The 13,930-nt window shown below is 42.5% G+C and overlaps 1 protein-coding gene across 10 annotated transcripts in view; it reads right to left on the bottom strand.

The window, feature by feature from the left end:
- The window catches only part of CAST (calpastatin), a 69,565-nt gene extending 55,986 nt beyond the window's left edge, over positions 1-13,579 (bottom strand). For 5 of the 10 annotated variants that reach the window (XM_082784255.1, XM_082784258.1, XM_082784259.1 and 2 more), the window contains exons 1-3: positions 13,500-13,579; positions 8,116-8,178; positions 1,260-1,331 (exon numbers count right to left, since the gene is read on the bottom strand). In XM_082784255.1, coding sequence (XP_082640381.1) covers positions 1,260-1,331; positions 8,116-8,178; positions 13,500-13,532 — 168 coding nt within the window. In that variant the 5' untranslated portion in view covers positions 13,533-13,579. Of the gene's footprint in view, positions 1-1,259; positions 1,332-8,115; positions 8,179-13,208; positions 13,441-13,499 lie in introns of those variants that run through there. The other 5 variants (XM_082784257.1, XM_082784264.1, XM_082784256.1 and 2 more) reach the window with 5 other exon arrangements.
- Between the last annotated feature and the right edge of the window lie 351 nt (positions 13,580-13,930).

The following is a 13,930-nucleotide window of genomic DNA, read 5'->3' as shown; positions in this document are numbered from 1 at the left end:
ACCCTTGAGCACTTCCAGGGATGGGGCACGCACAGCTCCTCTGGGCAGCCTATGGCAGTGCCTCACCATCATCAGAGGGAAGATTTTCCTCCTCATATCTAATTTAAACCCATCCTCTTTTAGTTTAAAGCCATTACCCCTTGTCCTATCCCCACACTCCCTGACAAAGAGTCGTGCCCCAGCTTTGCTGTACCCCCTTTGGGTACTGGCAGGCTGGTATGTATGATCTCCTCATAGATTCCTCTTCTCCAGGCTAAACAACCCAGAAACAGTCCCTCTCTGTAGAGCTATCACATGAACTACTACACTGAAAAAGGTACTGGCAAGCTAAGATGAACAGAAAGAAAATCAGCAAAAATGCCTGGATACCTTAAGTGATAGACAAAAGTGCTGCAAGGATATAAATGCTGTTGTCCCTTTCTTATGTTGCTGCTTATTGAATAGAGGGAAATAATTATTTAGGTAGCATAGCAGTGTCTTTTGTGAGAATTATTTTTTTTAAAAAAGTATTGATTAAGAAAATGGAAAATGCTGTTCAAATACTAGCTGCAGAAATACTTGCTGCTGATGATATAAATCAAAAGATGGGACAGCTGCAGGTATGGAATATGCACCTAACTGTGACAACACCAACTACAGCCATCAGTTCACGTGTGACCACCATCAAAAAATGTTTTCTCAACTCCCTGTTTGAACATTTTGCAAGACCTCATCATGTTTAAGAAAGCCTGCTTCTCTTCATGGAGTACCAACTGCACTCCAATATGTCATTCATCTTTATAATGTTCCTTATATTAAATTCCTGAACAACTGAACTGCTCCACTGGCTACGAAAGCAAAGAAAGTTATCAGTTTTTTGATTTTTTCTATTCCTGCTGAATAAAAAGAATCCAAACACATGAACAGTACTTAGGAGTGGGAAAAAAGAATCCTAGCCCCATGGTCAAATGAAGTTTGCCACTGATATCAACAGGACTGGATTTTTTATTTTTTTTTAAAGTAACTACGAAACTAGCTAAGCATTCTTAAAAGGGAAGGCACTTTCCAAGTCTATTTTCTCAAACATCTAATACCTGCCTTTTGCTGACTTGCATTCCTCTCTTATTTTCATTCACTACAATTTCTAGCAAGACACAAAAATCATCTCTTAGTGATGCTAAATGCTGGCAAACAAACCGTTTTCCATCCCAGTGAAGGGGATGAACTAACATCATACTCTCTTCATTTTTCAAATAGACCATTTAGTCACTATGCATTACCTTGACAGTAGAAGGTGCTCCGCTTGTCTGTGTTTTGGGGGGCTGAGTGACATTAGCACTAGTTGAACTCTTCTGCAAAATAAATGAAAGGAACATAATAAACAACAGAAATGTTGATGAAGAAAAAGGAAAGCCAAGTTAAACTGTAGACTCAAAAATAGTATTAAAAATTAAATACTAAAAAAATGTCCATCACTACATTTTAAAAAGGTAAGTCATCCAAACAGTAAGTTATGTATCTTCAATTCATATAGACTTATTTCAGATGGCTTTGACCAGCACAGAATAGGCTGAGTATTCTAGTACTGTTTCATAGAATAAACCTAAGTCTGTGCTATTTCCTGTGGCAGAGCAACTCATTTTAACAAAGAGTTAAACCAACAGTAGCCATATATACAAGCAGGGACAACTTATGAGTAAGACTTTAATGACAAGTATCAATTAAAATAAGATGGGTATGCTACCACTGTACAGAAATAACTTGAATAGCAACACTGAAGGTTGATATTATACCTCAGGCAGGGAAGTTGAGAGACGTGAGAGCAAAACAATGGCGTTCCTAGCTAATTAATAAACTTGCAACAGAAACAAAATAGGACATCCCCTTTGAACCTCCATTTTTGCATTAATGCAGGACTGTTATTTAGCAAGGACCCCTAAGTACTGCTGGAACAACTCAGCAACTGCCTATGTCATACATAGTAAAGACTGGAAGAATCGGTCATTAGTAATTAACACAGCAAAAAACATAAGGTCTTTGGAGGTAGCAGATGGGTAAGACTTTGCCATTTTCTCTGACAAGTGGAAACTCAAGATCACACTGATTATTCCCTACAGGAGAGAAGTCTGCAGAACGATGGCTCAGGAGATCCTACTGGCAAACTTGCATTCAAATTCAGAAACACACTTTCCAAATGATCCTACAATAGCTACTGCAACAGACTGTAGTCTCAGAGTCTTTTGTACTAAGGTTATTTCCATGTCACGTTCTCCTTGTAATTTAGCTCCAAAAATACAGGAAAGCATCTCACATAAATAAAGCTGCACATTCCTCTGTCAACCTCCAGTCAGAGCCTGGGGCAGAGGGCTGTATTTTGTGGCCATTTACATAGACTAACATCACAAAAATCTGGATCAACTCTACAGACCCTGACATGCAGGAGGATATTTACCTTAAAGATCCCATGCTTAGTACTGGTCATGCTGAAAACAACACCCAAGTAGGACTTCACAGTGTGTCACAAAAAAAAAAAAACACAAGAGCAACAGTGACTTCCCCCCTTAAAAGTGTGCAAGGACGTGGCTGCCTCTCCCAGCAGCTCTGGCCAGGACCTTGCTTACCCAGCTGCAGGCGCCCAGTACAGACCAGTGGGTGGTCCCGCCCCTCACTCCAGTAGATGACTCCACAGACCAGGCGTACCTACAGATGCTCTCAAAAACGTCTTCTGAAGAAGAGCAGACATCTAAAGAGCAACCAGGATTCTGGGTATGTCTTCAGAACCACAGTTCTCTATTTGCACCTGAAACTCAGCTGAAATTGCAGTCCTTGCCTTGGGACATCATGGTTTGTGGTGTTCAGAACAGGAAAATAAGCTGTATTTTCTGCTGTTGAATAAGAAAGGCTACCTGGAGATAAGCTACATGGAATATATACCACACCACCAGATTTCTATCCTCTGCTGAATACTGAACATGAAAGGTTGAGTAATACTTGTTAGTTCCCAACGTCATCTTTCAAAACCAACCTCTTTGCTATCTACCCCTTAAGACATTTCTAAAAGGAGACAAAAATGGCAACATCAAACTAGTAGGTTTATCCTTCTAGGCTTATTAAAATAATGACTGTACGTGGGAAGGATACCGGGAAGCACAACGCTTCCAGGCACACCAGCTCCTATGCCCTTTGTCGCCAAAACCATCAATGCTTTTCCCATCCTCTCCCCCTCCTTGAGGCAGGAGAGTATTTTTTTTTTCCTGTGGCAGTCTCAGACCCAGTCAGCTATGGAATCACCTTGCAGGCGTACTCAGGCCTCATTTCCAACATGGCAACAACACACCTAGCAAATTATCAAAGCACACCTTCTTTCCAAAACAAATTAGAAGAATCAGCAGCCTGTACAGGGCTGTGTATGAAGGAATGAAGCTGTGGCATACGGATACTTACAGATACTTATTCTTCATTATTTGCAGCAGATTCAAAAAAAAAGCCGTAACACTGATTCTGTTCTGAAACAATCTTAATTGCCCCATGTTTAATAAAGCAGAGATGAAATACATATCCCTTTGATATGCAAATTTTCCCATACAAATGTAGTTTTCTTTTATGACAAAATCATCACAGGAGGAAAGAATATGCAATCTCTGTCCAGGAAATGCTTTTAACAACCCTGAGCCTACAATTCAGCCTACAACTTTCAATCTTTGATTCATAACTTACATGAGCAAAAACCACTATATTCCTTCCTAGGGTGAGAGGAATCTCGCATCATAACAGCTCTAAAGTAATACCAAAACTTAACTGGAATAATTTGATTTTTTTAACTACTTTTTGCATATTAACCACAGGGAGAAAAAAAAAAAAAGACAGCAGAAAAGAAAAAAAGAGCAGAAAAAAAACAGGCAAACAAATCAGTACTTTATTCCCCCAAATCACTCCACTTCTCTGCATAGGATTGATCAGAAATACCTTATTCCCCTTGGGCCCCCAGACAGCCCTGAGGTTCAGTGCTGGGCGGAGTGTCAGCCTTCTGAGGGCACTTAAAGGCAGGCACTCCTCTCACCAAAAGGAGGTGGTGGCACCTAGCTTCCCTCTGGGATCCACTGAAGAGCCACACCTCCCCATAGAGAGACCACCTTCTCCCATTAACCATTACTCAAGGAACAGAGAGATCTCATCTACAGTGGCTTCTAAAATATGAACACATCTGTAACAGTACATAAATGTAACTTAAAAAAAAAAAATGTATTTTGTGCTAAGTGAAGAAAAATGAATTTAAACACGTGGCGTATGTTTTGTCTACACTGTTGAAAGCATTGCTTGAGATGGCAGGATGTGTTAGAACAAGATCATCTCACACCGTCTCTGTTAAAATATTCCCACACTCTAAGCTGGGGCCTCAAATTCCTAAAACATATGACTTTTTTCCTTTTAATACTTCATTTTTACATTGAGACAGCAGTGCTGCACAGACTAGAAATTTAGACTGATAGAGAAGCTCACCGTGGTATTTCACTCTACAACAGCAAGACAACAGCTCTTTCCAGGTTTTGTGCAGTTAATAACACAAGAACGAGCCTATTCAAAACAGAGCATTTCAACCACAATTGCACACAATGGTAGTGTTTGGTTTACATCAAAGTTGTAAATTATGTAGTGAAGTACACTTCAGCCTAAATATTTTTAAAATAACAGAACTTAATTTTTCCAAAGTTAGCTAATCTGAATCACAGGCAGCTGAATTTAAATTTACTGCCTTTATTCTTTCTACAAGTATTGCTGCACTTAATGCCCACACTTCAAAGTTATCTATCATGCCTTATGTCCAAGTATAATTAAAAGAAAAGCTCCATACAGTATCTAACACAAATTGTCTCACCATGAACCCTGCAAATGTAACCGAACTGCACATCACTTTGGAATGCGTTGTAGCAGTTTAGGACAGGATTAGGACTTGTGCTGGAATCAGATTAGCCCAGCTTCCCATAAAAAGAGTTTCCCTCTTTTGCTAACCCTTCACCTCCACTAGCAGCCCTGGCAATACTGAACATAGTGTTCAGCAGCATGACAGCGTGTTACAGGGAGTTGCATGGTCACAAGACCTGCCTTGCTGAGTTTGGCCAAAGCTTCACACAACCCATTTCCCTCTCTCTAGCAGTAGCCAACAGTGTGTACAAAAGAAAACAAAAACAGTGATGTAAAAATAGGTCAGACATATGCAGATAGACCTTATAAATGCATTCTCAGAGAACAGACTCAATGTATGTCCCAGTGATTTTAACTGCAGTGTATTTTATAAACTTTCCTGGGCTTCTCTGCAGTGAATTTGTCCAATCTTCCCTTGAATTGTATCTTCTAGCATCCAAAAACTGATACAGCACTAATACCCTGACTGCATACAAGATCCAAAGTGATGTGAAACTGGTGGAAAAGCACATGCAAAGTGAAGATGATATCAAGAGGTAAACTACACCAGTTGCCTTTCACTTGCTAAAACTTCACATCCAAAACTGCAAACGGCTTGAAACATCAAGAGGAAAGGAGAAGAAAGGAAAGTTGCTATACACTTTGCAAAGGCATGATGCAAATTGTAATGATCATTTCTTTTATGCCAATTTCTACCACTGCAAGCAATGAAAACATTTCATTAAAGCTGATTTAGATTCTCAAGTGTCTGATTCTCTCAGAATGCAAATTTCACAAATTAAAGGTTCCGAAAAGCAAGATATAAAGAGTTCAGGAATATGCCCTGTGACTTGAATCTTTGTCCGTGAACAGTGCCCAACACAACCACTACACATGAATACATTGACTTTGGACTACGTTGATAAAGAGATACCTATATCTCCTTTCACTTACTTATTCTAACACACCTGAACTTTCCAGCTCTGTCCCTTCAGCAAGTCTTTTGTGTATTTGTACAAGACACTGTATACAGCTATACGTTCTATACTTCATTGCTAGACTGACAAATTATGCGTATTTCAACCTAAAGCTGACCAATTCCATGGTAAGCAGATTGCCTTCATCTTGACCTGAAGCTTGAGTAGCACTACTGAAACGAGGCAACTGAATGTCAGTAAGAAGGTGTCTTTCCTTTGATACAGTACACAGAATAAAGAGACAGACAAGATCAATCCTTCCAAGTGGAACATTGCCCTGTAGAGCAGGAAATCATAGTCTTATCCTTACCAAATAGTTTCATCATATTTCTCTACCTGCTAGACAAAATAGTACCGAATATTAGTGCAAACAACATACTTCCAAGTAACCATCATTGGCTGCCATGAAGGAGTTTCAAGTAAAATGGGCATGTTGCTCTAAGGCCACATCTTAGTTTTTATTTTCAGAAATGAAACAGACTACATTTAACATGGACCCTTGGGAAGGACCAAGCTTAGCTACTTCCCAGGCAAGACAGACATCAAGCAGAATGCAAGTTGCTGGAAACAGACACTTAATTCACTTCCTCACTGTTTCTTCCTGTCAGTCTGTTGGCATGCATTAGCTGTGTGAATCCAGCATCAGCCTCTTCAGTGCAGTAGAAAATGGATTGTAAAAGATTAATTTGTAGGGGAGTAGACACAGCCTACTGCCGCCAGCTAGGCTACTGACACCATGCAGGAAGAAAAGCAGGATCCATATTTCACTGATTTTATGTTCATGGCTTTCCCTTTGAGCTTTGAGGAAGCTGTTTAGTACTAGTAGCTACACTAGTACTGCTTGCGCCAGCCTAGTACATGCTGACCTGGTTTCTCTTCTCTCCTACCGAGCAGTAGGATAGCCTTAAGTAAGGCAATTCTAACCCTGTGTCTCAACACCACCTCTCTGTGCAAGAACATGTCTTACCGAAGTAGGTTTCCACGTACAGTAAATCTGCTGAGCTTTTCTCAGTCTACTTTTAAGCCACCAAGAAGGAAGGGCTTCAGTAGGCTTCAGAAGAAAGGCTATTCTACACCTTGACAGTACTCATTTTGAATTCTCCTTGATGTTATGGCTAACTAGCGTCTCCTATTCAAACCAGCGTCAGACCTTTGAAGACTTCATTTTCAAAGCCTTACGCATTATCTCTTACTTCTTGAGGACTGCATACTTTAAAAATGTGAAAGACAAGGTCATTTTTTTTTTTATTAATTTCAGATAAGCAATGAGTAGATGGGCTTTTAAAAGTTTCCCTTTAATATGAACATGAGCTTTTCAAATATCATATCGTTTCCTTACCATTTTTATCCTGTGCATCATTTACACAAGCTCTTCTAGGAGCAAGATGAACAAACTCATTATTCTAATTATGGGCATCCACAGCTATCTACAGACACATCTCTGCTTCAAAAACTGAAGACTACAGGAATATTTTCCATCTTTTAAACAAAAACATTGCGTTGCAAACTCTTGGAAAAATAGCACAAAGGTTCTGAATTGCTACTTCAACTGCATTACCAGCATGACTCACTGTAGCACACTCTCTCTGCATGGCTAACAGCTTTGGAGGCTGCAAGAAGGGTGACCTTGTTCCTAACACTGTCTGCAACCCACACGGGTTCTGCTTTTTAACACTGGCTGATCAGACTATAAAATCGCCTGCTGTAAACTCAACCTTACAGCCTGTCATAGACTCTTGACCACTAAATATCCATTCCTGAAGAAGCATCTCCAAAAACAAGTATTTTTGGAAAACACAGTACTGAGCACATATTTCCATCAACATATCTTGATTTTGCACATAACGTCAAGGAGATGTGCAAAATTTGTGTATGAATCTTCCCTTTGAAGATAATCCAGTATACAGACAAGGCTGGAAGAGCCACAGTGCACTCTACTTCATCTCTGCTTCTGGACAATGAAAAAGCCAAAACCATCAGATACATACCAAAGTGTGCCTACACTGCAAAACAGACAAATCCAGAGATAATTTCCACTGATATTAGCATGAAGTATTTAGGAAAGGAGAACAGCAAAGAAGTATTTCCATTAGGCTGCTTATCAGCACAAGAAAAAACTACACGTTCATGGAGTTAATTACATGTGACTACAGTCACTAGTTATTTATCTGAAAACTACCACTTCACTATAAATCTGTACCAGAAGAATTGCATTACCAAACTTTTCTTGCCAATATATTTGAACAGTTGAATTTACCTCTGTTTCTGCCTTTTTCTGTCCTGATTTGGAAGAAGCTTCACTTGCCTTTTTGTCACCTTGCTGTAAATAGAGAAAACAGATGTATAAAAATTAAGATCTTAAATTATATTTTCTATGCAGAGAAAGTCCCAAATATCTTAGTGCACGTATGATCACTTTCACCCACTAGGATACGACAGAATGGAACACAGTTTCCCTTTCCCTTCTTGCTAATGGACAGGATTTCTAAATGACATGCTATATAACTTCAAGTAAAATCGGTTGAAAAGAAATGACCTTCATGGCAGAACATTTAACAAGACTGTTCCTGTGGAACGTTCAGGAAGATACCACCATTCATAGAATCACTCATTCTTGATTAGCACAGTGCTCTCTGATACTTGCTTCAGTAATGCTGTCAAGTCCCATTGGCTTCAGTAGACCAACACTGCATGTCCCATCATCACCATCCACTCCAACACCTGAACTTTCCTGAGAACCACTCAAATACTCATGATGCCCAGACCTCCTTGCATGGGAGAAATCTGTTACTACAACTTCTAGGATTCATATGTCGGTATATAAAAACTCTGCTACAGTTCAGGCACGGGTGCACGTTAGTTCCTTCTGAATCCTACTGTATCTTACAATCCATCTAAGACATTAAACTTCTTGTTTTCATCTAAATTGACATGCGATCCCATTTGTTCCCAACATGTGGCAATAGACAAAATAACAGTTTATTCAGCAAGCACATTGTATTCAAAACAAGCTTTACTGTGTGCATCTCTGAAAATGGTGAGTATGGCCCCTCAAAAAAATTCTTTGCTTAATCTCAGAATAAAATCAATGTAAAAAGCAAGATCTTTTCCCTTGAATGTAAGAAGCAAGATTATAAAGCTATTATCTAGTATCTCTGTTAGTATAGCTTCCTGCAGCAACTCAGACATCTGAGAATGAGGATTCACAGCTGTTAGGTTTTGTTATGTAAAGTAACAAAGTAAACAGTAAGTAAACAGTGAAAAGTAACAAAGTAAAGCCACTGAAGTAATGAGTTCCTACACCATTTTCTTCACATGGCTATAGAGAGAAAGTAATGATCGTGTATCACTGCACTATCTTCAACTGGAATCTATTCAAGCACATCAGCAAAAAGGTTTGGAAAACACTAGAGCTGAGTGAACAAATAAAACTAGGGAAAAAAAGCACCATGTCTCTTAACTGTTTCTATTTTGATAGCACAAAACAAAAATTTCAGGAATTGTTTTAAACAACCCCTAATAATTCAAGATTTTAAAATAAGTTTGGGGTTCACTTGACAAGTTTTTAAAATTGGAAGTACTACTCTCACACTCCAATTTTGTCTTGTCAGTGGAAAAACAAACCACTTAGGCTGTCTTTTCAGGTTACAGGTGAATTGATTCACAGCCCTATAATAGTGCTTTCAGTACAGGCACAATTAACCTAGTTATCTGCGCTTTTTATTGCTACAGCAAAAGCATGCGACACACACGCAACGTGCACACCCATGAAAGCAATGTCAGTAAGCATGCGTTCACTGACAAAATGGTGACTCCAGAGGCAGCACAGCTGCAAGGCTTGGGACCTAGTTCTGTTGCCCAGCAAAACTTTTTAGGGTAGACTAGGCTCTGTTCCTAAATGGAATGGCATATCATTATAAGATCACAGAATATCCCAGGTTGGAAGGGACCCACAAGGGTCATTGAGTCCAACTCAGGACTCCACACAGGACCACCCCAAACCAAACCCTGTGTCTGAGAGCGCTGCCCAAATGCTTATTGAGCTCAGTGCCGTGACCACGTCCCTGAGGATGGGGCCTGTCCCAGTGCCTAACCACCTCTGGGTGCTGAACCTTTTCCTAACCCCCAGCCTGACCCTGCCCTGTCCCAGCTCCATACCGTCCCCTCAGGTCCTGTCGCTGTCCCCAGAGAGCAGAGCTCAGCGCCTGCTCCCCTCGTGAGGGAGCTGCAGGCCGCCATGAGGCCTCCCCTCAGCCTGCTCTGCTTGGAGCTGAGCAAACCCAGGGACCTCAGCTGCTCCTCATCTTCCCCTCCAGACCCTTCGCCACAGCACATTAGAAGCTGAGTCCACTTGCAGCCCTTACCAACATAGACAACATCCAGCTTGCACACAATTGCGAAAGCATATTGCATGGCATGCTAAACTTCGCTGGCATCTCAGGGGGATCATAACTATTGTCATGGAGGTTGGCCAAGAAAGCAAGCACGCCTTCCTGTACATTGCATGTATTTTGTTGTTTTCATTGGTTTGTTTCCTCAGATTTGGGCACAGCTATGAAAACAGTAACACCGACTCAAGTCGGGAATAATCCTTTTTTTTTTTTTTTTTTTTCCCAATCTATTTTAAACTTTTCAAGTCACAGAAAGCAGGAACCTTATCTAATTCCTACTGAGTACAGCAGACTCTGGGCAGTGACAAATTCCTCCCTAACTCCATTTCCTCATCTTCACACCAAGGAAACCTGTGCCAGATGGGAACACACCATCAATAAAGCACCAGTCCCTGCACTGCTACAGTGTGTCCCAGCAGCTGGCTGGAGCTCAGAGCATCCCCTCTCAGCTGTCAGAGCTGTTTTCCCACCACCTGACCAGGCTGTCATGTACAGTGGTAGAGGACAGGACAAGGGGACCGGCAGGATTCCCTCAGCCACCCCTCACACAGATCAGCTCCACATCCATGAGGGACACCAGAAGGCTATGTCTAACAACATCTACAATACTGAGGTTTTGACTTAAAATCCGAAAACTGTTTAGTTTAACACTTGGAACAAAGCACATATGGACATAAGCCACCCAAAGTAATTTTTATGCAGTCACTTGGAGTCATGCACTGTGTACATATGAAGTGCTGATGCTCTCCGCCCTCTGATAATCAAACAATGTATGGAATTATTACTTCATTTTCACCTGCCATCCTGAGGAGGTAGCCTAGTTACACACAATTATCTCATATACTTTCTAGGAAGATCACACTGGTTCCTTAAAGAGCTCAGGCTTAAGATATGAGAAGGGACCCTATTTTACAAATTCCCTTCAACAGCTCCTGTCTGTCTGTACTTCCAAGCTTTAAATCTTCTAGCCTATACAAATAAATTAATAAATAAAACAATTTGCTTAGCAAGCTAAGTTGTTCTGGGAAGGTACACATGACTTGCTCCTTTACATCCCCACATAGGTGAGAGAGATTGCTTTTTCTTTGAGCTTTTTGTCCTTTTTTCCCCTGCTCATCTTTTGTTACAATGCCAAAGAAATGTATGTACACAGTAAAAAAAATCCATAACCAAACTAGTAGGCAGCAGCAGCTCCTGCTCCACAGTAAGAAAATAGCTAAGATACAACTAAGTTAGATTTTAAATTTAACCAGATGACTTCATAACACTTCCTTATAGTTGTTGGAAAATTAAATTGGTCCAGAATATTTTGCAACTTTACTGCCTGAGGACAACATTCATAATCACAACATCTTTAAAAAAAAAATCTATGCCAAAATAAATGAAGAAGTAACATAAGCAACAAAGTTTACCCCAAGATCTTCACCATGCTCTACAGTGCACAAAAACATCAGAACACTATTCTTTCGTAGACACACCTTTATCTTCCAACTCAAAGGGCAGTCATAAGCTATAAAGTAACTGACCTAAGCAAAAAGCACCAAGCAAAAAACTGAAGGCATAACTGCATTCTCAGCCTGCACTTGCAAAAATCAGAATTCAGCTAAAGGTCTTGCTTCAAGACATTCCTTCCAAACCCCACGAGTCCCTTCGGTTCAAAGATGTTGCACAGCATCTCAGACGTCTGCAGTGACGACACATGCAATAACTGGGTAAGAAGGGAAGTCTACTTGCAACATTCTCAGCTGAAGTCAACTAATTTTGCCTTGTGGGTATTAGAGAAGACAATTGCTTTATGCTGATAGGAATCCGACCCCCTAGACACATCTTTGACACTGTTAAGAAAACTGCCAGTTGGAAAGGGGTGCATCAGGGAGCTACATTCAAGCATTGAGAAATGAATGGAATGGACAGGTGAAAGATATATGCTCCTTACAGTCATCACATTCTGCTTTACACACACCAACCAGAAAAAAAAAAAAAAAAAAAAAAAAAAAAAAAAAAAAAAGGTAAAACAAGCGCTGAATTTCTTATGTGTCTTTTTGTCTCTTTCACTTCTGCTCCACTTCCTTGTCTTTTAGACCATCTTTCAGATGTTAGATTTGCAGGCAGAAACTGCCCTGTGTGACAGGTGTACAGCGGACACGGGTGAACACCAGTCTCACGCAGAGGACAGCCAGCAACATTCTGGTGCCAGTAGCTGTGAGTGCTGACTTCCCACACAGCACGTGGGGGAGCAGCTTCCCTACCTGAACAAGGCTGGGAAGCAAGGTTGGTAGCAAGGTTGTCCTTGTATCTTTCTGTACCCTGGATTCAACAGCTTTAATGTCCCTGCCGTCCCTTAGTGCAGCCACTCCCAAACTTTCCTATTTCTGACCCTCTGTTAGCGTCACCACACTGTCCCGATCTGACTTAACGCAAAGAATGACACTTGAAAACATTACTGACCACATAACCGAGCTACTTCGATCAAAGCACAATCAGAACCTAAATTGATTCCTTTTACCTCTTTAAACGTTCAGGAAATAAACTAAACTGGTGTTTTCTGTTTCTAAACTGGTGTTTTCTGTAGAAGTTAGCTTACATGACGCATACTTTCTTTAACACTTTAGCAGAGCGCTGTTTTTTTGTTCGCCACTCCACTGCAAGACCAACTGCTTCCTCATAGGAGCAATAAGTTAAAAGACTTTTTAAAGCAACTACAGGACCCATCGCGCTGACAAACAGTGACCCAAGCTGAGCTCAGCCACACGGAGCCATCAGAGAGCTGCGGCTCAGCTATTCCTGGCACCTCCGTCAGGTACCTGCAGCTCAGAGCACATTTCCAAAAAAAAAAAAAAAAAAAAACCAAAAAAAAAAAAAAACAAAAAAAAAAAACAAAAAAAAGCCAGACGCACTCCCCTCGCCGCTCCCTGCTCCTCCCAGCCCGGCGGCCCCGATCCCGCTGCCCCGCATTTACCATGGCGTACCACCACCGAGCGAAAGCCATGGCGCTGCCGCTGCTCCTCGCCTCGCCTCGCCTCGCCTCGCCCGGGCTCCGCGCCCCGCCCGCCGCCCCCAGCCCGGAGCCCGGAGCCCGGAGCCGCCCGCCCGCGCCCCGCCCGCCGCCGGGCCCCGGGGCAGGGCGGCGGCCGCGGGGCTGGGGAGCGGCCGCGGGCAGCCGGGGAGCCCCGGGGGGGGCAGCGGGCGGGTCGGGGTCGGGGTCCGGCCCCGCGGCTGCCCCCTACCCCGCCGCCCCCTCCCCACTCACCGCCGCGGCGCCCTTGGGCCCCGGCTGCGACATGTCGGCGCTCGGCGAAGCCCGGCCCGCCTCTTCCTCCCCCTTTGGGCGGTGGCGGCGGGGGGCTCCGGCCGCCCCGGGGCGGGACGGGGCGGTGTGGACAGGCTCTGGGGGTGGTTTTTGGGGAGGGATCGCTGGGAGGGTGTTGTGGCCGCGGGGGGGGGGGGATGTTGCTCGCCCTCCTGGGCGCCGTTAACGCCCGCCCCGGGGGCTTGAGTCGCCGGCATTCGAGGCTCGGACCCACCGCCCTCCCCCGGCCACCAGCCTGACAGAAATAATCTCAGACTGCCCAGAAACACGGTGCCCAAATCCCCTTCCGAGTCCGTCAGGGATTGCTCATGGTCACGCAAAGCTGCTGGAAGGTTGGCCATGACCAAGTGACGCTGATGAAAGAGTGATAA

This window comes from Aythya marila (genome assembly GCF_965140915.1).
Source record: "Aythya marila genome assembly, chromosome: Z".
NCBI lineage: Eukaryota > Metazoa > Chordata > Aves > Anseriformes > Anatidae > Aythya > Aythya marila.
This window is presented reverse-complemented; position numbering and strand designations above follow the sequence as displayed.